Genomic DNA, 26,084 nt, shown 5'->3' on the forward strand with positions numbered 1-26,084 from the left:
AGCCATGAGCGCCCCAGCCTCTCCCTCGCCGGGTAATGGCAGGAAAAGCTCTTCTCGCTCCGCACTCTTGAGGCGGCGGCTGAGAATCACTCCCCCTCCAGCCCGCCCGCTGCCGCCACTGAGACAGGGAATCTGACATTTTCCCTCATGAGGGAGGGGGGCTGTGGGGGAGGGGAGGCAGCCTTGATTCTGGCCTTTCCCTCCAGGAGGTGGAGGGCCATGAGGGTCTTGGAGCTCAGTCTGGAGGTCATGGATTCACCTGGGGCAGCCGCTCCAAGCCAGGCGGAACTGTGGTTGCAAAAGCCACAAGAGGGGACTGGACAGCCAGAGGTGTGGGCAGGTCCCTAGTGACTTTAGGTATGTTCTGGCAGGGACAAGCAGGAGGAAACAGGGCCTTGTTCCAGGGGGTCTGGCTCCACAGGCGCCCAGAGCAGACAGCCTTGTGTTCATGGATGTAGCAGATAACGTGTGCTCTGTGTGGTGCGGGTGCGCCGTGTGCTGTAAGGCAGTGTGTGTGAAGCGTGTGCCGTGATGTGCACAGCAGGGCACTTGCAGCAGGCTGCGTGTGTACGCTCAGGCAGTGGGGGAGGGCTGGGAGTGTCTGCCAGGTGGTGTATACCTTATGGGGTGTGTGTGCGCAGCTGTAACAAGCAATGTGTGTGAATCAGGCAGTGTGTGCATGTGAGCAGGCAGTGTGCGCGTGTGTAATAGGCAGTGTGTGTGTGCACGCACACTTGCCACTTTGAGCATCAGGTAATATGCATTCTGCACAGCGAGTGGCGTGTGCAGCAGCGTGTGTGTGTGCACATCAGGCAGCATGTGAGTGTACAGCAGATGGTGTGTACAGAAGGCCGTGTGCGTGCATGCGTGCGCACAGCAGGCAGCGTGGGGGCTACACAGCAGGTAGTACGCACCTTACAAGCTGTGTGGACGCCAGCAGCCTGAGTTGAATGTGGGGTCAGTCTGGCACTGGTGGGAGGTCCGAGAAGCTGTGTCTGGGCTCATGTTTCTTGGAGCTGTTGGTTCCCAGGACAGCTGGACAGAGATGGACATGAGACGGGTTGGGCTGAGCTGTACTCAGTGGCTGCAGTGGCACCTCGGCAGTTCTTCTGCAGCCAGCCCAGGAGGAATTTGGGACCCTCTTCTCTCCCTCTGCTCCTCCCCCCAAGCCCAGGCTCCCTGCCAGCCGTTCCTGCCTCAGTGTCTGCTCAGAGGCCAAATCCACAGCACCCATGCCACAGGGTCTCAAGAACCCAGGTGTGTGCATGGAGCACCTGGTGTTGCCCCCTTGCGGCAGGATCTCAGGAAGGGCCAACCAGCAGGCATGTTAATCGGGCCAGGATGGGCGGGTCGGAGCTGTGCTGGGTCTGGACCTCAGGGTACTGCAGTGGCTCTGTCATCAACTGGCTCTGGGATCTGAGGGTTATGAAGAACCTCTTGAGAGACCCCCATACACATACACACAGTCCCTTTGGAAATAGTCCTGGGGACAGAGGACCAGGGGCAATGTATGACCCTGTTCTTGGGCATCCTGGGCTGGGCTGGACACAGAGCAGAGCTGGAAGGGAGCTTCCATTTACAGTGTCAGTGCGTTTTCTCCAGGAGTCTTTGCTCCCTGCTCACCCTTCCTCCCCACGGCCTCTTTCCCCTCCACTCAGGGTGGAATGATGTGGCCCAGGTCTGACTCTGAGGGCTGGCGAGTTTGGGGAGAGCTACTATAGGCAGAAGGTGGATTCCCGGAGATAGGATGTGCCCCCTTTCTGTTGCCCCCACAGATGTCAGTAACAGGCTGGTTTTGCAGATACTGGGCCCTGACACCCACCTGGAATTCAGCCAGCCACACTAGACATGGAAAGGGACCCAGAGCCTGGACCTCAGGCCAGCTTCTGTCCCTCTCATACCAGCAGAGGACGACCCACGTAACTAGTCCCGAGGCTGTGGTCTCTGGGAATGGTCCTTCCACCCCCATGACCATGATGGGTGGCTTCAGGACATGAGGTCCTACAACCAGTCCTGGAAGTTCTGGGCCCCAAGCATGGGTATGGGAGAGGTGGCAGGGATGGGCACTGCCAGGGCCCTTGAAGGGAAGTCCCTGGGTTTCTCCCCCATTTTTCCAAGTTCTGATCTGCTTTCATGGGCCCAAGTGGATCTCCTTCTGGATGGTCCTCCTGAGGGATAGGCAGTACTGGTGCCTCTGCTGTTAGCCTGCGCCGTCTGTCCCCCACACCGAATTCCGAGTGCTTTGAGAGCCGCTGTGCTTACGCCCTACTCCCCCAGCCTCATGATCACAGTGGAGCCAATGGCTCTGAGAACAGCTCACCAAGTGGAGGTTTAAATATCCCTGTGTATGCATTTTTTTTTTTTCATCCTTGGTAAGGTGCCTTCTCCCCCAGTTGCCAGGGCAGAGAGGAAATTTTTTTTTTTTAAAGTTTATTCCACGATATAAAGACACACGCGCATACACATCCCCAACAAGGTCTTCACACAGCAACCCTCCCAGCCTCAGCCAGCCTGGATTACTGGTGTGTTTGAGTACCTGGCATGTACAGAGGGGACTCAGGATGTGAACCTGGGACCTTCCTATGTGGATGCAGGTGTGTTACTGCTCTACTATGGTCTGTCCTGGGAGAGATTTTAATCAGGGGAGTGACACGGTCTATTTATACTTCAGAATGGTCTTGGTGGGTGCAGAGCGGGTGGAAAGAAACTGGCCTGAGAGGTTGTTGCAGTCCAGGTGAGAGGTGGCGTTGGTCTGAACCAGGTGAGGGTGGGGAGGCAGGAGGCTCTGGATTTCTGGCACCAGAATGGGTAGAAGTTGGTGCCATTTTCTAAGGCTCAGTTGCGAGTGGATCGGCTTTGAGGGGGTGAGTTGATGAGTCCTGGTAAAAATCTGTTGAGTTGGGGGCCAGCAGGTGGCATGGAGGCTAAGGGATTGGATCCCACATGGCCGACTGTGTGGTTTGAGTCCCAAACCCAGTGACTTGAGAATATTACCAGGGGGAACCAGCAGTTAGCGTAATGGCTATGTCGCTGGACTCCCACATAGTCGACCGCAGTTCGCGTCCCGGACCCGGTGGCTTAAAACTCATGCCGGGTGCGTGTGCGTGCGTGCCCAAGATCCCAAGAGGAGAATGGAGGAGAAGGGATTGCGGCGTGACCATCCCCCCTGGGGGGTGATTTCTCGCTTTCTGTCTCTATGTCTCTCTCTGTCTGTCTGGCGAGCGCACACGCCCTACAGTGAAAAGCTCTCCAAAAAAAATAAAAATAAAATATTATCAGGGAGACCAGCAGGTGGTGTCATGGTTAAGGCACTGGACACTCCCACATGATTGACCCTGGTTCGAGTCTGGAACCTGGTGGCTTGCGTTCTCACTTTCCATTTCTCTTTCTCTGTGTATTTTTCTCTGGTCAAATTAAAAAAAAAAAAAAAGAAATAAAATGAAATAATTCTAAAACAAAAACAAAAACAAAACTCACCAGGCATGTGTGTGTGCATGCATACTCCAAATCCCAAGGAGACTGGAGGAGAAGGGATTACTATGTGGCCATCCCCCCAGGGGGTGATTTCTCACTTTGTCTCTTTCTGGTGAACACACGTGCCCTGTATCGAAACACTGGGTTGGTGGGAGCCTGTAGGCCTCCAGGGGAGGTATCAGAGAGGCCTCGGACAGTCACTGGTGGAGACAGGTTTCAAGGCCTGGAAGTAGCAACTCTCAGGGAGCCATAGCCAAGGCAGGAGAAGGAACTAAGTCGTCTTCCTGTTGGGAGGAGGCTCCTGAGAGAGAGGAGAGAAGCTGGGAACATGCGAGGCCACCAGTTTGGAGAAGAGAGTTGTGAAGAGGAGTGGCCAGTGGGGTGGGCTGCTACCGAGAGAGACCAGGCTAGGTGATGGCCGAGAGGCATCCTTTGCCTTTAGCACTGTGGGGTCACTGAGAGTGATCACTGACCTTGGTGGGTGGCCACTGGGAGGCAGCTGGGGTGGCAGCTGGGCTGCAGGGAGCTGAGGAGTGCGTGGGAGGCTGTCAGTGGTCAGGAGTGCCTGGAAGCAGGTCCTGAACCTAGGGTGACAAATGGATGAAAAGAAGCTCCTTGGTGGGGGAACCCCAGGAGGAGAGTCCAGCGTGTACCCGAGCCCAGAAGTGCTGTGGGTCAGGTGTACGCCCTGGGGGAAGCCCCCGTTCAGTTTGGTGTGTGTGGCAGGGAGGCCTCAGCAATCAGGTTGAGTGGGTGATCTCAGCAGCCAGGCCCGCCAGGGAAGCCCGAGGAGGGTGGCGATAACCGGGAGGGGGAGGCCGTGCTGCCGACAGGCCCCAAACAGCTCAGATTCAAAAACAAAACAGGCTTTTAAAATGCCAAGTTTGATGAAATCTGAGTGCTAGAAGAGGTGGGAGTTTTCTCATGGAAAAACAGCTGAAAATCGAGAGTGAAAGCTGCGAAGAGAGATGGGCCCAGGGCTCCCCCAGGCCCCCCTGACTGGCTGGAAGCTTGGGGGGGGGGCTGGGCTCTTAGGAGACTGTGGGAGCTTGCAGGTCTGGGAAAGCCTCCTCACTGAGGATGAAGCAGCCTGGGGGCGAGAGGGAACTAGACGTGGTCTTGGCTTCCTGGGAGTACCCTGCCACCCATGAGGTTCCTTCATGTGTCTCTGTTCCTGCGTATGCCTCCAGCACGTCTGCCCCTGCACGTGCTCTGCCCCTGCACGTGCTCTGCATACGGGTCTCTCTGAGTGTGTCTCCACATGTGTGTCTCCGTTTCTGTGGGCCCCGCCTCTGGATCTGCTTGCAGGAGTGTTTCCACAAGTGCCCCTCAGTGCAGGTGCCCCTCCATGTGCACATGTAGTTTTCTATTTTTGCACCTGTCTCCGTGCTTATCTTCACGGGCCCCCGGCTGTGCATGTTTCTAAGCTGTCCGTGTGTTCCTGGACTGGGTGCGGCCAGGCCCAGTACGCACACCTAGGAGGGAGGGTCAGGATCACAGACGGCGCCACCCCCGGGAGCCTGTGCGGGTGTGCCTGCCTGTGCACGGAGACACTACGAAGCTGGGTAAACAGCGTGAGGAGGTCAGGCTGACAGACGGGGCCCCAGGACCCTGTAAGGCATCTCCATCTGTCGGCTTCCTTGGTGCAGCCCCCTCCCTCTGGGCCAGACTCCGCCTCAGGCATCCCAGCCTAGGTTGGACAAAGAGCCTGTGTGTGCTTTGTAGGGGCCTCAATGGCCTTCCTCCCCTGCCATACAGCCTGCCTAAGCCAGTCACTCCCATCCTAGCCTGTCTGTCAAGATCCCAACACCGGCCCCAGCCACTCACCTTGCTGTCCCTCTGCCCTCCCTTTAGCCTTTCCTCAAGCAGTTTCCCCGCTGCCTTGGTCCCAAGCTCAAGTGTTTCCTATTAAGTCTCCCTCCTCCAGGAAGCAGCCAAGATAGCAAGTAAGCTGTGGAGTTAAACTGATCAGCTCCTCCACTGCGGTGGGACCCTAGCCAAGCTCCCACCTCCCATCTGAGCTTTAGACTCCTGCATGCCCTTACACGTACTACACGCTTGTTCTGGTACCTTTCTCTGACCCGGAGGCGGGGGAACCTCTCTGGAGAAGGGGACCGGATGGGTCTCCCCGCTGCAGTAACTGGAGACTAGCTGCAGGGGGTGCACACATGGTCACCCCCACAGGTGCACACAGGTCCTCCGGCAGTGTGTGTGTGCATGCTACCTGTGCGAGCCGGCAGAATCCACAGGAGGTGTAGAGACTCAGGCTCCTGGGTTCCCCTAAAGCCCCCATGGGCTTCTCTGTCCTTCCAGGGGACCCTGTTATCAGAGGATGCAGGGCCGGCCCCTGGAGACAGATACTGCGGACACTGCGCTGAGGCTGCGGAGGCAGATGGGGCTCTCCCCGCACGGTGCTGGGCACCCAGGCAGTGAGTGCCGCATTGGTGGAGCCTGGGAGCCTACAGAAGAGGGTTCCCTGGAGTTGGCAGGCAGGGCTGGGAGGGGGCGCGGCCACTCCACCCTGGCGGGGGCGGGAAGGGCGGTGCCTGGTCAGACCGAGGATGCGTGCAGCACACAGCACACGGACACGGGCACGCGCAGGCTTTCCGCGGCGCCTGCTTCTCCGTCGTCGCCATGGTTACCGGGTGGCCTGGAGGGGGGAGGGGCTCTTCCTCCCCTTCTTCACGGGCAGCCCCTTCTCTGGCAGGCAGTGTTTTGAAGGGACTCTAGTGTGACCTGTGCATCCTGATGTTAGGTGTAGATGTGTGTTTGTGGGGGACACTGGGGCTCGCTTTGTGTTAAATGAACGCAGCTGCATGCATGCAGGGGGTCTGCAGTGGAGCCTGGAAACCAGCTAGGGCGTGCACAGGGGAGGGGCTGCTCCCCCAGAGACGCCTCCTGCCTTACTCCGCCCTACCCTGTGGTGGTGGTTTGCTCCTGCTGGTCAAGAACGCTGGGGTTGGGGTCTTGCCACCTTGTCTCCCAGCCCCACTTCCCATTGACTATATGACCTTGGGTAGGTTTCTAGAGCTCTCTAAACCTGCTTGCTTATGTCATTTTGTTTTCTTAAAAAATTATTTAGTTATACTTATTATTACTATTTTTAAACTTGACCAGAGAGAGAGAAAGAGAGAGGGAAAGTGGGAAAGCAAGCCTCCAGGTCCAGGAGTCAGACTGCAGTGGGCCATGTTAGAGTCCAGCGCCTTTAACCGCCGTCCCACCTGCTGGCCCCACCCTGCTTGTTCATAGATGTCAGGTTTGGGGAAAGATTAAGTCATTTCTTAGAGCATGTTAGTGCAGTATGGGAAACGGGGGTCCGGTTTCCCAGCTGTGCATAGGTTTGGAGTGACATGTGACATCAGCCAGAGGAGTGACCCAGGCCCTTAGTCTGAGTAGTCCAGGCACCTGAGGGTACTGGGGGGGGTGAATGTGGTAGGTGTGCCAGCCTGCTGGCTGGGTCGGTTTCCACAGGATCCCAGAACTGGGACAGGCATCCGGAAAGGGCTGCTCTGGAGGCTCCTGGTGGGGGAGAAGGAAGAGGCAGCCACCATCACTCTTGGGGAGCCGGACTCCTCCTGTGAGACCCACTGCCCCTCCCAGAGGTGGCAGAACGGCAGCCTTCCGAGCGCTGCCTGGTTGGCTCCGGGGACTGGGCTCGCTGTTTTATGGTCCCACTGCTTTATGGACGGCTCTTCACTTGCCGGTTTTAGGCTCTGGCGGTGGTGCCTGAGGGATGAGCTGAGCCAAGGACAGAGCCATTGAGGGCGCGATAATTGAGGGAGGAAAATTAATTGTCCTTAATTTGGCGTAAATCCCAAAGACCTTCCTCGTGTTAGGAATTCAGAGTAGATTCCCGGGACGCAGGGCTGCAGACGTTGTTACTTTCCTTCCTCAGTTCCTTGCGGGTAGAGATGGAAGCCGTTGCCTCCTGGGCCCTGACTGGCAGGCCCTGGCCACGCCTGCTCTCAGTTGCTTAGGCTGCTGAGCAGCAAGGAGTGAGGTCTGGGAACAGCTGGATTGGCTCCTGGATGTGGGTTGCAGGGAGTGTGGGCTCTGAGACTCAGGCCCTGTGTCTGCCTTCCTGCGAGAGCAGGTTGCAGCGGGGCCAAGGGAAGCTGTCGCCCTGCTTGGCGCATCCCAGCTCCTCTTCATTTTCATCTTCCCTCCCTTTTCTTTCCACTGTTTAGTGTTATCCTTAGAAGTCAGAGCTGGGGGCCAGCAGATGTATGGTAGTTACCTCCCTGGACTCCCACATGGCTGGACGTGGTTCTAGTCCTGGACCAGGTAGCTTGAAACTCACACCAGGCACATGTGTATGTGCCCAAGATTCCAGGAGAATGGAGAAGGGATTGTGGCATGGGCATCCTGGGAGAGGGGTTTCTCACTCTTTCTCTCTCTTTCTCTCTTCCCCTCTCTCCAGCAAGCGCACGCGTCCTAAGGCAAAAAAATCTCTTAAAAAAAAAAAAGAATGAAATCAGGGCTAAAAGTCAGGATTCTCTGGGATCACATTTCTAGCCAAGGACTTGTAGGTTTTACACCCAGTTTGTGGGGCTGGGGGTAGGGAACCACACAGCTAGCCCCAAGGACAGGCTGGGAGGTGATGGTTCTGAGAGTCCTGCTCGCCAGCCCAAGACCTCCCCCCACCTTTTTTTTGAGAGAGATTTTTGCTACAGGGCGTGTGCGCTTGCCAGAGAGGCAGAGAGACAGAAAGCGAGAAATCACCTCCCAGGGGAAATGGACACGCTGTGGTCCCTTCTCCGCTCGGGATTTTGGGTCCACACACATGCACTCAGTGTGAGTTTTAAGCTGCCAGGTCCTGGAATCGAAACACAGACCACTACGTGGGAGTCCAGTGATGTAACCGTTACGCCATCTGCTGGTCTCCCCCTTCTCCTGATGGACCGCAGTCCCTTAGGGATGCCTTGGCAGCTGGAGCCTTTTGATCTTCCCCTGGGGCCTGGCAGCAGATGGAGAGGGTCCTGTTGGAGTGCTTTCTCTCCTGCCCGGCCCCCTAAATCACTCCCGTTGGGTCTCCAAGTGATGCAGGAGGTGCCCGCCTTTACTTTCTTCTGCCTTTTCCTTGACAGGACCCTGACCTCGGCAAACGTTAACATACACCCGTCTTGGGACTAGCAGGTGGCGTGGTGGTTAAGGCGCTGGACACTCCCACATAGCCGACCAGGGTTCGAGTCCTGAATCTGGTGGCTTGCTTTCTTGCTTCCTCTCTCTCTCACTCTCAACGTCTGTCTTTCTCTGGTCAAATTAAAAAATAAATGAATTAATAAAATAAAATAAAAAAATATTAAAAAAAAAAACCCATACACCCGTCTCGTGCTGGGCCTGTGGAAGGCAGTGTAGAGCAGTGCCCATCTCCTGGCCACCCCACCGTGGACCCCAGCTTCCCCGCCAGGAGGGAGACAGAGCACAGCTGTCCCCCTTGCCCTCCTTGGGTATACCTGGCATCCATGCCGCTGGGGGATCTTCACTGAGTTCTCTCAAACCTGTGATTGTTCGATCCCAGTAGAGAGGGCCTCTCACAGCCTAGAACAGGAAGGGGGGCCCCAGGCCCTAGCATCAGCACCTGTCCCCGCCCGCGGCTCAGCCCTTTCCTGTTACAATAATAATCTCAGCAGAGATTCCACGTCAGAAGGGCCCCGATGCCCAGCACGTGATACCGATGCAGTCCTCGTGATGGCTTTATGAGGCGGGCACTTGAACCCTGGGACAGACAGAACCGAAGATGCAGAGGGGAAGAGTGACGCACCCAGGCCCTCCCGCTGGCGAGTGGTGGGTGCGTTCCTCTGCTCCCATGGGCTGGGAGTGGACCGCCTTGCCTCCCCCACCCCTCTGGGCTGACGCCGGAATCCATGTGCAGTGGGAGTGGGTGGCACTGCTGTGTCTGTTCTTATAGCTCCCAGGAAGTGACGACTCTGTGGCCACCACTCCCTGGCGAACAGAGAAGGCAGCCAAGGAGGAGTTTTGCCTCCCCTCACCAACTTTCGGTGTCTTTTTTTGAGTTTTTTTTGCTATAGGGCATGCGCACTCAACATAGAGACTGAGAAACAGAAAGCAGGAAATCACGCCCCCCAGAGGGGATGGCCACACCACAATCCTTTCTTCTCCATTCTATTCTGGGGATTTGGGGCATGCACATTCGCCTGGAATGAGTTTCTGGCTGCCAGGTCTAGGACTCGAACTGCAGCTAGCCATGCGAGTCTAGCACCATAAGCATTACACTGTCTGCTAGCACTAACTTTTGGTGTCTTCATAGAATGTTTTAATCTCTCCTCAGCCTCTGCAGCACAAACATGGTCCCTAGACCTGACCAAAGCTCCCAGGGTCAGGACTGAGTGGGGAGAAGGCTCAGTCTTCCTCCAGGCTGCAGTAGAGAGTGGGTCAGGGCCAGGTTCAAAGGGGATTGTTGGTAGGGCAAGGAGTACCCGGGACCAGGGCTAGAACTCAGGCTGTGACCAGGGCTGTGCTGTGTACTGAAGTGGGAAGCTGGATGGATGAGGGAGGAGCGTTGTGTGTGGACAGGACGCAGGGTCTGGACAGCACTGGGGCCTCCGAGCCAAAGCGTGGCTATTGATCCCGCCACGCAGTCCAGCATGGGCTGCTCTTTCTGGCGTGGCCGGCAAAGTATCGATCTTGTTCTCAGAGCCCAGGAGAGAAGTGCTGACGCCTTCGGTCCTGCATTGTTGCTCAGACCTGGAAACTCCCTGAAAGGGCAGGATGGCCCCGCTGTAGCCCCCAGTCTGCCAGAGGCCTCGGCACCTCATGTCGGGGTAGGCATGCTTAGAAGTCAGGGAAAGCTCGTGAGGTCCCAGCCAACTGGGTGGCCAGAGGAAGCTGCCCACAGAGGGGTCCTAGTGCCAGGCAGGACCAGCCCTAACACACATCTTCTCTGTGTGCAGAGGAACAGTTGCCTCCTGGGTTCCCCTCCATCGACATGGGACCCCAGCTGAAGGTGGTGGAGAAGGCGCGCACGGCCACCATGCTGTGCGCAGCGGGTGGAAATCCGGACCCTGAGATCTCTTGGTTCAAGGACTTCCTCCCAGTGGACCCTGCCATGAGCAACGGCCGCATCAAGCAGCTGCGTTCAGGTGAGCAGAGGGCAGGGGTCGAGGGGCGCCGCGCAGACCTCAGGAAAGGCATCATGCCAGGACCCAGCACAGCCTTTGCTCTTGGGCCTGGGCACCTGGGCTGATGCTTAGGACTGAGCAGAGGGCAGCGGTGGGTGGCTGGATCTCCTGCAGGCCTGCCTGGCCCGAGGAAGTGCGTGGTGGTGAGAGCTCTCCGTTGGCCGTGCCTTCACCTTCCCGGATTATCAGATTCAGACTTCGGGCCAGCCCTGCTCTGCACGTGTGTGGCGTGCCCACGTGGTGCGCTCTGAGAAGCGGCTCTGTGGGTAGTTCTGCTGTACCTTCCCTGTAGCCCAGCCTGAGACTGGGTCTGGACGACGCTTCTCTTCGCCTCTTCAGATGGCAGGGCTTAGTGGGATAAGAAGACCAGACAGGCCTGATTCAAAAGGCCGGACCTCAGTGGCCTAGAGCCAGGGGCACTTGCTGCCACCCCTTGGCCACCAATGCCACGTGTCTCCTCCGGATGTCTCAGTCGAGCCAGCTCAGAGCCCTGGGAACAAGGATGCCATCGTGACCAGGCGGGAAGTGTCGCCCCGTTGATCGATCTGCCTCTGAGGCTCCCGCCAGGATAATTGATTCAGTTTTTGTGGGAACAGAGCGGGCGGGAAAGGAGACTTGAGTCGGCCGGGCTGCATTCTACATCTGCCGCCAGTGTGGGCTGCATGGAGAGACCTTGCTCCCAGCTGTCCTGCTTGCTGCAGGATGGTGGCCTCAGGCAGGATGGCCAGTGCCAGCCAGAGCCCCACCGACCATCGGCTGAATGTCAGCGCTGAAAGGAGGATGTGACTCTGTCCCTGTCGGGGCCCTGTGGGCTGCAGAGGCACCCTACCACTCCCCGGGGTGCCAGTGTCTCCCCACCAGCTCCCGCTGGGTGCATACCTTTCTGTACCCATGGGAAGGAGGGAGAGAGGAGTGCCCAGCAGGGCAGGATGCTGGCCCCAGCCACGGCCGCCTGAGACAGCCCACAAAGTGTTAGCTCATTTAATTTAATTAAAACTCAACAAGATGGAGGCAGCTGGAGCGCAGTTAATTAAAACAGTCATAATCAAGGCAGGAAATGGTCCGGCAGTGTTTGTGGCCGCTGCCCAGCACTGCACAGCGGCCGGCACGGTTCGGCTCCCCTGCCTTGTCGCGCAGGTCCCCAGGCAGCATCCCCAAGCATCCAGATAGTCCTCCCCACAGGCCTCGGTTCCTGCCCAGAACAGCAGTGCTGGCCTATCGCAGCAGTTCTGGGAAGGCTCGCTGCCTCCCTCATTCGTTCATCAAGTATTTATGTAGTGCCCGCGACGTGCCAGGCCCCGTGCGACCCTGGCCCTGCCCTTTGCTCCACCAGCTGCTGCTCAGGCCGTCTCTTGCTGGGACAGCCTTCCCTTCTCCACCTTTCCCTCCCACTTTTCCCTGGCCTTCCAGGGCTCAGCTTCCCTGGTGCCCCGTCCCTGCAACAAGGTCTTTCTCTGCTCAGTCCTCAGCCACTCCAGGAGCTGGAGCAGCCTTTCCCTGGCGAGTTTACCCCTCCCAGAGCTTCAGCTGCCGGCTCCTCGCCTGCACCCTCTGCCTTGGTCTCTTCAGCTCAGACATCTTGCCTGAGTTTGGGCAGTCGATCTGCTTTCTGGATGTCACCCCAACTGGGATGAGGGTGACCTTCCCAACAACCCCTAGTGCTGTCATCCTGAGTGGCAGCCCCCCAGCCTGAAACCTGGGAGACGATTCAACTCCTGCCCCAGTGGAAGTCAAGCCCTCTTGATTTGTCACCCACCTGGCTCTGGGGTTGGTCCCCTTCTCTCTGCCTTGGTGCTACCCCAGGCCACAAAGACTGCTCTCCTCACCCAGGGCTCACCCCGAGGGCCCAGTCTCCAGCAGCTGTTGGAGTTTTCTGCTCAGGTCCCTGCTGTGATCTGGGACCTCAGTGGTGTCTCCGTCCTGTGTGACCCAGCATGTGCTCCTGAATGAGGCACGCAGAAACTTCTTGACGGTCTCCTGGCTGCGCCTCCAGCTTCATCCCATCGGGTCCCAGCTGCACACTTCCTTGCCCTCTCCCCTTAGCTATGCCGTTTAACTTCTTCAATCTTCATTTTCCTTGTTTTTAAAAAGGAGTTATAGTAAGCAGGGCTTAGTGGGATAAGGAGACCAGACAGGCCTGATTTAAGAGGAATCAGGAGTAAGCGGGGCGGTCAGTGTTTGTTCCTGTCCTGTCCTCCCTCCCGCCACTCCCCCTCTAGTACCGAGCTGCGCTGACCCATCCTTGCCCATCTCCGGGCGCCTGCTCGTCTTCTATCATAGATCTTCCACTTAAAGCCTTTCCCCTTCTCGGCCTTGGGTGCTCCGTCAGCGTGATCTGCATATCACATCACATCCGTCGTTGCCATCTGGCTCCAGCTCCTGCTCACCTAGGCCGGGTGCGTCCAGCAGGGAGGGCTTGGGTCTGACTTCCCTTGTCTGGCCCCACCCAACTCAGCACAAGCCCAGCTGTAAGACAGGTCCGAGCCCTTGTTGAATGAATGAGTTCATGAACTTGATCTTTGGGACCTGTCCCTGTTGGCTAATGTCTATTCCTCTCGCTTCCCAGATCCAGGGAAGACCTCTTTTTATTTTTGAGAGGTTTTCGCTATAGGGCGCGTGCGTTCACCAGACAGACAGACAGAGACAGAGAGACAGAAAGCGAGAAATCACCCCCCAGGGGGGATGGTCACGCTGCAGTCCCTTCTCCTCCATTCTCCTCTCGGGATCTTGGGCACGCACATACACGTGCCCGGCATGAGTTCTAAGCCACTGGGTCCAGGACACGAACCGCGGTCAACTGCGTGGGAATCCAGTGACATAGCCATTACGCTAACTGCTGGTTCCCAGAGAAGACCTTTTTGACCTTTCCTGCCACCTGGAAGCCCTGACCTAGGGCCAGGGGGTACCTGAGGGGCCTTAATCATCCCAATAAACTACAGGACTTTCTCCCCTATCCCTGGCTAACCCTGGCCCATGACCCTTGACCCACTGACTGCCACCCTTATCTTGTTAGATTTAAAAAGATGCCGAGGTTATCCCATGCACACTGTATGGGGACATCCCTTTGTGGAGTGGCCTCAGGCTCCCGAGCACCCGCTGTTTACAGGGACCTTTACGGTTCACGCATCACTGGCAGCGTACAAAGTGCTTTCCCGCCTTTTGTTGCAGCTGATTCTCCTGCAACCCTGTGAAGTAGGGCAGGCTGTGAGCATCATGCCCACTCCAAGCTGAGCTAAAGGAGTCACCTGGGGTCACACATGGAGACCAGGGTCTAGGAGCTGCCCAGGGAGATCACCCAGGGGTCTGACGAGCCAGCTCCCACCAGGGCTCCAGTTCTGCACAGCCCCATCCGCTCCGACCGTGGGCCCTCACTGATAGTGCCCAGAATCTTCCATCTCACCCGAGCCTCAGCACGTCTAATGGGCAGGAGCTGGATGGGAAGCAGCCAGCAGCGGGCACTGCCAGCCCTGAGCTCTGTTGGGCAGGCCCTTCCCTAGCCACAGTGATAGTATGTGCCGCCACAGGAGGATCCGAAGCGTTCGAACCCGGGGTGGGCCTCTGGAGACGGAACAAGTTCGGTCAGAGAGGAATTGGCGTCAGGAGCAGGCAGCCTTACAGTGGTGAGCAGGGCTGGGCCTCCAAGTGGGCTCTGAGCCCAGAGTTCTGCCACATCTAGACACAGCCCTGAAGAGAGTTCTCGTGCTCCCGCTGTGACCTGAGTGTGCCAGCCACTTTCCCTGTCACCGTAGAGGGAAACCCAACTGATGGTGTCCCCCGGAATCTCCCCAGTGCTCACCCAGAGTGAAGCTTCTTCCAGCATGCCTGAGCTAAGACTTGGAGGCTTCAAGAAGAGTCGGTGGCATCTCGCTGCAGGAGGAGGCCTGCTGGCCCTCGAGGATGAGACCCAGGGGCCCGATGTAGCTCCCCAGATGGCCAGCTGGCCCACTCTGCCTGGCGTCATCTGTCTGCCAGGAGGACATGCTCTCAGCGCATGGTCATAATTTCCTGAGTCCATCAGCATGCCCTGGGGATGCTGACATCCGGGCCCCTGTCATTCCCTAACACCCACCTTGTGAAATGGAAAAAGCAAGTTATTCAGTTTGGTGGGGAAATTAGCTTTCTGGGAAGCCCCGAGATGCGTCACAGAGCAGGTTAGGTTTTGGAGGAGCTGGGCTGGAAGCCAGCAGTCCCAGTCCTGGCGGCGGTGCTGCAGCGTATCCCGAGGCCCTGGCCTAGGCTGGAGGAGGACGTCAGCGGCCATCAGCTTTTTGGTCTGAGGACCTGTAAATGTAGCTACGCGAGGACTTCAAAGAGCTTTTGTTCATATGGATTGTATCTATCAATACTTACCATATTGCATTGGCTATTAAGACTGATTCAAATGATTATTAATTCACTTAAAAATAATTTAAAAACCCATTACACATGAACATAAATAACTTTTTTTAAATGAAAAATAATTATATTTTCTAAAACAAAAAAGGATTTAGTAAGAAGAAACAACGTTGTTTTCCGCTTTTACAAATTGCTTTAATTTTGGACTTAATAGAAGGTAGCCAGATACTTCTATCTGCTTCTACAGTCTGTTGCGTTATCGCATGTCATATATTTTCTGGAAAACTCCAGTGCATATTCATGAGAGAAAGAGGGTGCATAAGGCAAATAACTTTTTTTTAAAAAAATATTTGATTTACATTTCTTTAATTTGACCAGAGTGAGAGGGAAAGTGAGAAAGCTAGCCTTCAGGTTCCGGAGCAAGCCTTCAGTCCTTTTAGGACTCAAACCATGGTCGACCATGTGGGAGTCCAGTGCCTTCAACCACCACACCACCTGCCGGCCCCAGGAAATAACTTCTTAGTACAGTATTTTGAAAATAGTTTCGACCTCATGGACCCCTGGACTGTCCTTGTGGAATCACTGACGGTTCTCCCCAGATCCTCTGTGTGCCTCTCCCATACACCCCAGGTCCCTGCAGGTGCCTCCGCCTTCGCCCTGGCCTCTGCGTCTGCAGGAGCTGCCTTGCCCGTGGGAAGGCCATGAGCCAGACAGACTTGGTCAGGTCCTGCCACCTTGCCTACAAGCTGTGTGACCGTGGCTTTTGGGCAAATCACTTGATGTTTCTTGGCCTCCGTCTCCTCATGTGTACACAGAGGTGTTTAATTCTTCCAGGCGGCGTTGTGAGGTGCGGTGAGGCAGTGATCAGTGTGTGTCTCCCGGCAGCAGGCAGCATGGGCAGGGCCTGCTCCTGGGCTCCTCTCTCTTCTGGAGGACAGAGAGGCCTGAGCAGCAGGAGCAGCCACCCTTTGGGAAAGGGACCTGCTCAGACCTCCTAGTAGGCTCAGGGTGGGAAGAGCGAGTGCCCTAGGCTTAGGACACTTTGGATAAGCACGGGGTGGCTCTGGCCTCTGGCGCTCATACTGGGGGGAAGCTCAGCAGTCGCTCAGTTTTCAGCAGGGCTCTTTAGGGAGGCTGCTGCTGGGTTGTGAGTTTGCCGAGCCCTGCCAGCTCCACCACCTCCACCACCACCAGGACTGGTCTGTTTGTTGGTGGGAGACCTGGTCTGGTGGTAGCCTGTGGCAAGCCCTCCCTTTAATCCTTTCTCCTGTCTGCTTAAACGCCCTGGTTTTGTTTTGGTAAGTGATTTGCTTTGAACTCTTCCCCACCTGTGGGATTTGGGTGGCTCTATAGGGTGGGGTTGCTTCCTCTTTCTTCACCCACCCCTTCCATTGACCCTAGCCCCTGGGGTCTGCAGGAGCCCGGACCCACCTTCCTAGTTCCCATCACCCCCAGCCCCCCATCCACCCTCCACTCTCCCCCTCCTCAGAGCAGTGCCAGTGACCTGGGGGACACGCTTCACCCACACTCAGCCTGGCTCAGCCTGGTGCTTGCTCACACATCACCTGCATCGGCCAAGCTCAGGCCTTGATTCCTCCGTGTACTTAAGGCCCTTTCTCGTGTTTTGTTTGATCTGATTGGCTGTGTGTGGCTTTCCTTCCTTTGTACTAATGCTTCTCTCTGATCTTATTTGCATTCAAATTACCTCGCCAGGTGGTTCACCAATCAGAGGTAAGAATGCTGTCCGTGCATTTCGCCACGCCACGCCACGCCTCGCCACTGCTGTCACCTCCACTCCATCCCGTCCAGTCCGTCACCTCCCCATCCCCATCCCGACCTCTCCAGCTCCTCATCTCCAGATCTGGCCCCCCAGTACCACCGGCCACCACACACCTCCACTCTCAGTCATTCCCTCCTGTGGACCCATCCATTGCAAGTCTGAATTGTGGAGATCCTGGCTGAGGCCCCACGGGAATAGCAAGTCCTGCTGCCCAGGCCTTTGAGGCCACCCCCACAGAAGGGGACCTGGCCAGTTCCACAAAGAAGCCTAGCCAGGCCCCATGGCTACTAGAGAGGGAGAGTCTTCCTGTGAGGTTAGGGGGTACGACCAACCAAGTAACCCAGTTACTGTTTCTCTGTTATTGTCCGGCCCTACTGTGAAATGAGGGTTGCTCCTTAAATTCTTCAGCCCGGCATGGACGAGGAGGAGTAATCAGCCAGGACTATGGGATGGATGCTGGATGCCATCAGGGAAGTCAACACACTGCCACACAGTAGATCAGTCACCTGACCTCAGCGTGGAGCCCCTGCCAGGCTGTTCTCAGGCACCACGGCCCAGCAACCAATGGTGTAGAGGGTCCAGGTGTGACTGGCCACCTGTGGGACCTTCGGAAAAGCCAACACATCTTTTAGAAGTCTGTTTCCTCCTTGTGGGGCCAGGGCCACTCACCTCACAGAGTACTGAGAGTTACCGGAAGGAGGAAGATGCGTGCCATGTCTGCCACCAAGCAGACTCCCTGTGACGTGGTGGCTTTTTGATTCATTCACATTGTTTTCTCCACACCTCTTGAGAGTTTGTGGTACAGCTAGAGTTCAGGCGAGGGTGATGTTAGAACAAAAGTGGGGGGCCAACAGAATTAGCTGCGTCCCTGTGGGGTGTCTTACCCATCACCCAAGGACCAGACTCACTTCACCCTGCATCCCCCTGGATCCCCCTCACATCCATTCGGCACACACTGACTTCTGACTGACCCTGCTTCTGGGTCTTGGTGTTGGTACCAGAGTGGGTATTTCTGTGTGCAGATAGGTGCAGGGTCTGCTTGGGTTCCCTGAGTCCCGTGGCAGGGGGAGCTTTGCCTCTCGTAGGCAGGAATCCCACTCTGGCACCATCTCCTGCTTCCAGGCAGTGGCATCAGTACAGGTCTCCTCTCCTGTCCCGCTGCTGGGTAGCCCTGCCAGCCAGGGCCCAGTCTCCCTCCCGCTGGAATGAGCACTTTCCGTAACAGTGTCCATCCATCCCATAAACATGACCTGTCGGGTGCCTGCCAGGGCTGTTCTTGCAGGAGATGGGTATCTGGCATGTACGCTGGGCCCTGGCATCCCCTGGTGTCCTGTGGGGAGGGCCATGCCACAGAGGCAGGCTGGCCCTTGTCTTTCTGACGTCTTTTCCCTACCGAGGCCAGCCCTTCGGTGTCCACAGCCCCTCCTGCCACCCGGGTTAGATGGTAGGAGAGAGCGAGCAGGCGGCCGAGGGGATGTACCTGGGCCCCACGGTGGTCTTCCCCTCAGGTCTGGGCCAGATGGCATGGCCACTCTCTCTCTGTGGGGCCTGCCCAGTCCAGTCAGGTGGGGCCTGGCAGGTTCTGTCTGTGTCCTGTGTGGGTGTGATCGTCAGTCAGCCAGGGCCCTGGGAAGGGTGCAGGCTGTTGTGTGCAGGAGGCGGTTCTCTGTCAGACTGTCCTGTGGGGTTATTGACTGTCCGTTGGACCATCCTGTGTGGGTGTAATTGTCTGTGGGATTGTTCCAGAGAGGGCGTGTTGCCTGTGCCCTGGGGGTGTTACTGTCACAGACAGCTTGCCCATGTGCTTTCTAAAGCAGGTTTCTCATGTGTTTGGGGCTGGGGCTGGGGCCTGGGGCTGCCAGGTTGAGTGATTTCCCTGCCCACCCTGCCCCTCCAACTTGGGCTTCCCCACCTGGACTTGCCAGACCAGCCCCAAGGCCAGATTTTCTCCCTTCTCTGTGAGGGATTTTCTTAGCTGTCTCCCAACCCCATTCTGGCTCCTGTCTGTCCGTCTGCGGCCAGAGCAGCCCCTCCGGGTGCTGGCCCGTGTGGGAGGCGGACGCTCCATTGACCGAGCAGCCCCTCCGGGTGCTGGCCCGAGTGGGAGCGGCAGCCTCCATTAGCCTCCTGAATTATGCAGGAGCCGTGGTGGGTCGAAGCACTTTAGCAGGACCAGGCTGAGGAGAAGAGCCGGAATGGGTGGGGCCCGCAGGCTGGGGTGGTGTGGGAAGGGGAGGATGGGTGCCACGATCAGAGGCTGGTGGGCACCAGGCCCCCAGGGCAAGCCTCTTCCTTCCTGGCTCTTGAGGAGGGCGTTGCATGATCAAATCCTGGACCAGCAAGTCTACCAGCTGCTGCCTTCCCTGGCGCTGAGCTGCGGACAGGGCTGTGGGGCCAGGAGCACCAATAGGGATGCACATTGGGCTCCAGTACTGGCAGGGCTGTGGTGGGCACTCAGCTGGTGGGGTGTAGTCCCAGGCAGGCCCGGCTGGATGGGATCGTGCCCAGGGGCACACCCTTGGTTCTAGCCAGAGGGCTCCTGGACTCCTCAGGAAGCCCTCTTGGAAGTAACGGGTCAGGATACAGCCCAGGTGAGCTGCTACATCTGGCCAACGTGAGCCGCAGATGCTGTCGAGACCCCTCCTTGTGTTCCAGGCTACACTCAACATGGGCCATGGCTGACCGCTCCCTTTGTGTCCCCACAGGTGCCTTGCAGATCGAGAGCAGTGAGGAGTCGGACCAAGGCAAGTACGAGTGTGTGGCGACCAACTCAGCAGGCACACGCTACTCGGCCCCCGCCAACCTGTACGTGCGAGGTAAGGACTCGGGCAGTGCCTGGCCCTGTCACCGCAGAGCTGAGCCTCGCCCGCTGGGCATGCCGTCTGGAGCCTTCGGTGCAGACACGCACGGGACTGCCAGGGGCAGGCCTCTCCTCCTTCCCGCCTCTTTCCGCAGCAGCCACTCCCACTGGGCAGGCTCCTGATGTCTGCTACTACCGCGTCTCCCTTCCCTGCAGGCCCTCGGGGAAGCCGGAACTCTTGGGAGCGTTTGTGTCTCTCTTAGGTCCTGCTTCATGGGCTCAGGGCCCCACGGGAGTCTGGAGCCTTTCCAGCAGAGTTCCCCCAAGGGGGAGGTGTGTGCACCCACACAGGCACGCACATTCATGTGTAAACATGTGCACAGCTGACCTGGCTGTACTCTGCCACCCTAGCAGGATGGGCTCCAGGACCCTCTGGCTCCAGGTTTTGGGTCAGTCAGGCCTCAGGAATGGACCAGAACCTGTCCTCTGGCCAGGCTGCCTGGGGCCTTTTGGGAAGAGCCAGCCATGCTGTCTCCAGCCAGAACCCTTATGTGAGGGGTCAGGTCAGGCAGCCGTGGGCTCCTGTGTGTACATTGCTGTGGGTGAGTACCTACTATGTTTAGGTGTTCATTGCTGGTGCTGAGCAGGTGGTGTGCTTTTCAGAAGCCCAAGTCCAGCAGACTGGGAACTGTTTTGTTGTGTCTAGTTTCATGCTTACAGCCCAAGGGCAACCAAAGCCGGCCACCTACCTGAGCACATGCTGGGGTCGTGGGCACAGTGCCTAGGACAGGCTCAGAAGTTCCTCCTACCTGCACTGTCCCTTTGCTTAGCCCTCCTACACGCAGATGTCATTGCAAGTTAAACCGTCCCCACTCGGTAGAGGTAAGGGATGCAGCTCCTTAGAGTGATGCTTTTATCATGCTGAGCGCCTGGTGCAGCTTTCATGGGGTGTCTCTGACCGTATCCCCAGCACATGGGACAGGGCGATGGCAGTGGCCTGAGCCACCCTTCAGGACAGTCTTGCTTTCTTCACAGGACAGAGTGAGGCCATCAGCCAGCACACACTTACTAAGGGTCTGCTACGTATGTGGCCCCAGCATAGATCAGAGAGGCCATAGGCTCCAGCCCATTGGGTGGCCAGAGGGACTGTTCATGATGGGCCACTTGTGCTTTGGAGACAAATGAAGATATGTCTGAGAGTTGGGGCCATAGGGTGGGAAGTTCCCGCTGCCTCCCTCGTAAGGTGTCCCACTCACCAAGGTTTGGTTGAGCTACATCGAGGCCTGGCTTCAGAAATAGCATCGGGACAGGGGACCAGGAGCCCAGGAACCTCTCGTGGCCACAAAGAGTAAAGTTGGCGAACAGCACAGACTCAACCCTGTGCTGCCTGGCGGAGGCCTCGGGGCTGGTGAGTCTCCATGAGAGAGGAGCAGCTAGAAGGACCCTATTCAGTCACCTGCCACCTCTACTCCACTGTCTCAGATATTTCATGCTTCTGGCTAAGTGTGTGTCTCAATAACCGGGGTGGTGAGTGTGCAGGTCCTGGGCCTCAGCAAAGAGGCCCTTGTCGCTCTTGGCTACAGTGGGGACAGGCGAGCCCTGCAGAGCTCCTGTGAGCCCCAAGCAAGCTGTATGGGCATGACCTATTTCCTGCAGAGAGCCGCAAGAGGCAATACTGAGGCAGGAGAAGGCCCGCACTCCAGGTAGATGGCCCCCTACGTCATCTTCTAGGTTGGGCAATGTTTTTTAAACTTTTTAAAAATGTATTTTTATTTAGTTTTATTTATTCATTTATTTTAATTTGACTAGAGAGAGAGAGAGAGAGAGAGAGAGAGAGGAAGCAAGTCACCAGGTCCAGGAGACGAACTGCAGTCGGCCATGTGAGAGCATCCAGCACCTTAACCACACCACCTGCTGGTCCCTTGGGCAATTTTTTTTTTTTTTTTAGATGTTTTTGCTATAGGGCACATGCACTCACCAGAGAGACAGAAACCGAGAAATCACCCCCCCACCCCAGGGGGAATGGCCACGCCGCAATCCCTTCAACATTCTACTCCCAGGATCTTAAGCACGCACGCACATGCGCCGGCGTGAGTTTAAGCCACTGGGTCTGGGACTCGAACAGCGCTCAACTACATGGGAGTCCAGTGACATAGCCATTACGCTAATTGCTGGTCCCCAGGCAATGTTTTTCGATGTCGCTGTCACACTGGCCCTGGCAGTGTTTTTCGATGTCGCTGTCACACTGGCCCTGGCAGTGTTTTCCGATGTCACTGTCACACAGTGCTCTGGAGATGGACTGAGCTCAGGTACTGACCAGGGAGATCTTACCTCCAGCTAATTTTTAAAAAATAATTATTTCACTTAACTTTATTTATTATTATTTTCCAGGTTTTTAAAAAATAGTTATTTTATTGAACTTTATTTATGTATTTATTTTAATTTGACCAGGGAGGAACAGAGTGAGAAAGAGAGAAAGTGAGAAAGCAAGCCACAGGACCAGCAGTTAGCGTAATAGCTGTCGCTGGACTCCCATGTGGCCCACTGTGGTTTGAGTCCCAGACCCGGTGACTTAAACTCATGCCAGGCACGTGTGCATGCGTGCCCAAGATCCCGAGAGGAGAATGGAGGAGAAGGGACTGCAGCGTGGCCATCCCTCCTGGGGGTAATTTTTCACTTTCTATCTCTTTCTGTCTCTCTCTGTCTTTCTGGTGAGTACACACGCCCTATAGCAAAAACCTCTCCAAAAAAAAAAGAAAAAGAAAGAAAGAAAGAAAGCTACCAGGTCCGGAACTAGAACCATGGTCGGCCATGTGGGAGTCCAGTGTCCTGAACCACCACACCACCTGCTGGGCCCCACCTGCAGCCTATTTATGCGGCCCCCAGAGTCCACACCAGGCGAGCTCAGGCAGGACCCTGACTGGCTCTGCGGTGGCCCATCACCCGCCTCCGCCAGGTCTTACTGGATCCACCTTCCTGGCTCCATTCCCATGTGTCTTTTTGCGGGGGATGTGGGGGTTCCTTTAGTTTCGGTCCCACTTGCCAGGGACTCTAAAACAGCTAAACTGACTTCTCTCTCCCTCTCTTTCTCGTGAGCGCCCACACAGTCCTGTGGGCCGTCATGTCTCAGGACCGGTTATTCACCTCCCTTCTAGCACCTGCCTCAGATCTGAGCCCTCTCTGAATCTACACCTGCTGTGCTCGGCCAAGAACTGCCTGCCCTATAGGCCCAGGACAGCTTCCGCTGTCTTCCTGGCAGGATTTCTACACATTCAAGAAGCCCTGCTCCCTGGGACCCTTGCCTCTGCTGTCCCCACCCCTCCTTACCTCACACCTGGCAGAATCCTTTTTTCCTCCTTTACCAGAGGGCACCTGCTTTTGCCAGAGGGAGAGGGAGAAAGCACCTCCCAGTGGGGCGTTCCTTCTTCCTGTCTCCATCCTATCAGGATTTGGGGCACCCATGTACGTGCATCTGGTGTGTTTCTCAAGCTGTTGCATCTGGGACTCAAACCACACAATGGGCCATGTAGGATCTAGCTCCCTTAACCGGGAGGCCACAGGGCCAACTCCAAACCCCTGTGGAGCTGAAGATGCTCAGCTCCAGCTCCTTTGGGACAGCCTGTTCCATGCTGGCTAACCACTGTGTATCCTGAACCCTGCCTGTGGGTGGCTAGCCATGGAGGGATACCCAGTGCTGTCCCTTTGCCCATCTCCCAGCAGGGTGGTTCCCTCCAGAGGCAGGAAGCCTCCTCAGGGCTCTGACTCTCAAGACCTGAGCTTCAGCATCTGGGCCAGTGTGGACTGTAGCCCAGCGCTTCTCAGCACCGTTGACATTTTAGGTTGGATAATTCTTTGTTTGGTGGGATGGAGGGTTGTCCTGTACATTGTAGTTCCCAGTAGAATCCTGGGCCGAACCAACTTAGATAACCAGAAATGCCTGCAGACGTAGCCACGTGTCACCAGGGCTGGGGGAGAACCACTGCCCTGAAGCAGGGCCACATCGCTGGCCCCTGTGCACTTGCCTCTGTTCAGCGCTGACTCTTCTTCTGTGCACTGGCCCAGAGGCCTCATCTTCCCCAGAGCTGGGATCGGCGTCTGCTTGCATCCCCACTCCATACCCCAGATTCTGAGGACTCCCACTGCCTCCCGGGCCCCGCGGTGGCTGCATTTAATGGTCAGTATGTGTAAAATGCCCAGCACGGCGCCAGGCGCTCGGGAAGCACCTGGCGGTGTCGGGACAGCCTGTGAGGGTGGTGTCCATGCACTCTGTCTGGCTTTGTTCACAGTCTCTCGCAGCTCCGCCCGCAGTCTAGCAGGCCCAGGCACGCCGGGAGGACCAGCCTCTCCCCGTCACCATCTGACTCCCCCCCTGAGTGACTCATTCTCTTCTTCCATCCACAGCGTCTCTCCTCCAGCTTTCCGGGTGCACAGTCTGGCCTACCTGCACCATAGCCACCAGCCTCCCCATTCTCTGCAGGGACCTCGGTGCTGGGCCACCGCTGTCGGAAAGGGGGCTGTGCCTTTCAGCCCTTCTCCCCACAGGCGCCCTGCTCATACCATGCTGTGCGGTGTGGGCTTCCTTGAGGTGGCGGGGTCCTGGTGACTCGTGTGCCTCAGTGGGGGTGCCAGTTGGGTGGGTCCCAACCCCTGACCCCAGAGCCCAGTTCCCAGGTCTGTCTGAGCTCTGGGGTGCGTACAGGGCATGGGGACATTCCTGTGCCCGCTTCCACCCCGTCGGTCCTGCCCTTGGCATCCTGGCACCTGCCGGTGGGCCCCAGCCCTGTCCACCGTGTCCTCCATGAGTCCTGAGTCTTTTGTGAGCGGCGTGGTCCGTGTGCACCTGCGTGCACGTGTGTGTGCGAGGGGGCACAGGAGTCTTGTCTCGTCCTCTGTGCTGTGTGGGCAGATGAAGGTTGGCCTGTTTTTACTCTCTCTGTGTTTCTCCTTGTCTTTTTTTTATTCCCTCCTCATCCTCATCGCACTCTGCCATCAACCCAAACTCTCATCTCTCAGATCAGCGAGAAGGTTGGTCCTTTTCACTTCTTATCCATCTACAGTTCGCCCGTCGACGGGACGCGCCCGTCATTAGGGACCAGCAGGCTCGGTCAGCCCCTCAGGCTCGCTCCAGCCACGCCTGCCCGCCAGTCGGCCTCTGCTCTCCATCGTTCGGGCCGGCAGGCAGGCAGGCCCCGGGGTGGGTGGGCAGGCCCCCTGCCTGCATGTTTCCACTGCTTGGGTCCCTGATGTATCACGTGTCTGCATGTCCCCTTAGCCGGGCTCCCTGCTGGGGCGGGCGGGCAGGCATGGTGCATGGCATGAAACCACTCCTCCTGTGCTCCCGGGCCAAGCCAGCTGTCCACTGCAGGTGGAGTTCAGGGATGTTTGGGGGACTTGTGGTCAGAGGGAGTTGTGAGAGCTCTACGTGGACTTGCGGGGCCTTCCACAACCACCCGCTGTCAAGAGGTCACATTTACTAAGCTCAGCCGAACCACTGAGAGGAAGGCAGGAAGAAGCTAATGTAGAACTACCTCCTAAGATCCTGCAGCATAGGACAGAGGTCCCTCGGTGTCCGCCCTGTCCCTTGAGGCCCCTAGAGTTCCTGCCAACACTCAATGGGGCAGCTCACCCTGATCTGCCCAGGGAGCTTCGTGCCTGTAGCACAGAGTGGCATCACCTCGGCTCACCTTCTCCAGTCAGATCTAAACTAAGGTCTATCTGCCCAGACCCTCTGCCCACACTTCGGCCAGCCCCATGTCTGCCTGAGCTGCAGTTTGGCAGCCAGTTGGGTGCTCAGCCCAGTGCCGGGAGCTGGGCATTCAGATTCAGGCCCCAGTTGCTTATACCTGGGCTGACTGGACCGTCAGCTGCAACTTAGCAAGGCGACCTCTGCCTCTCCAGGTAGGGAAGGGCTTCCTGGAGGCTCCCTTGAGCCTATTCCAGAGCAGTCCACTTGGGGCTCACTTTTCAACTCTGCCCTTGGAGCGTGGGCTAACAGACATTCTCCTGTCACATGGTCTGAGTGGTCAGAGGCTGCTCCCCTGCGTGGGGACAGGCTGAGGTCTGAGGAGCAGGCCAGGCCACCCAGCCCCCTCTGCATTGTCTTCCACGGCTCGCGTTTCCCCCGTGAGCGAGCAGGAGCCAGTCGGGCAGCGGGCTGCAGCCTGGGCTCAGGTATCAGCCTGAGCATCCATCCATATGCACTCCTGAGCTCTGGGGCATTTTGGTTACACCATTTCGCTGACCAGGCGAATCTGCTGGCGTGTTCAGAAAACAGACATCAGCAGAGAAAGGCAGAAATGAGTTTCTAAATATTCCAAGGGGATTTGCCGGGCTGGTAATTTGTTTGGTGCTGATAATTGCATCTTACATTTTTCCAGCTTTACTTAAAACTGTGTGCCGGGTGCGCGGCATTTAATTACTGCTCTGCGGCAGCCACAAGGTTATTTATTAAAGAGTTATTTTATCTTGATACAGTGGATCCTGCCCCTTATCCCCTCCTTAATGTTGTGTTATTTTCATCAGAGAAATTTCCGCGAGTGAATGCAGATTGCGG

General features: G+C 56.9%; 1 protein-coding gene across 4 annotated transcripts in view; it reads left to right on the forward strand.

The window, feature by feature from the left end:
- The window catches only part of PTPRF (protein tyrosine phosphatase receptor type F), an 88,740-nt gene that overhangs the window by 22,824 nt on the left and 39,832 nt on the right, over positions 1-26,084 (forward strand). For all 4 annotated transcript variants that reach the window (XM_027773907.1, XM_006153751.3, XM_027773909.1 and 1 more), the window contains 2 exons: positions 10,389-10,577; positions 19,437-19,547. In XM_027773907.1, coding sequence (XP_027629708.1) covers positions 10,389-10,577; positions 19,437-19,547 — 300 coding nt within the window. The remainder of the gene's footprint in view (positions 1-10,388; positions 10,578-19,436; positions 19,548-26,084) is intronic.

Source organism: Tupaia chinensis, unplaced genomic scaffold, assembly GCF_000334495.1.
Source record: "Tupaia chinensis unplaced genomic scaffold, TupChi_1.0 Scaffold000387_1, whole genome shotgun sequence".
Taxonomy (NCBI): Eukaryota; Metazoa; Chordata; class Mammalia; order Scandentia; family Tupaiidae; genus Tupaia; species Tupaia belangeri.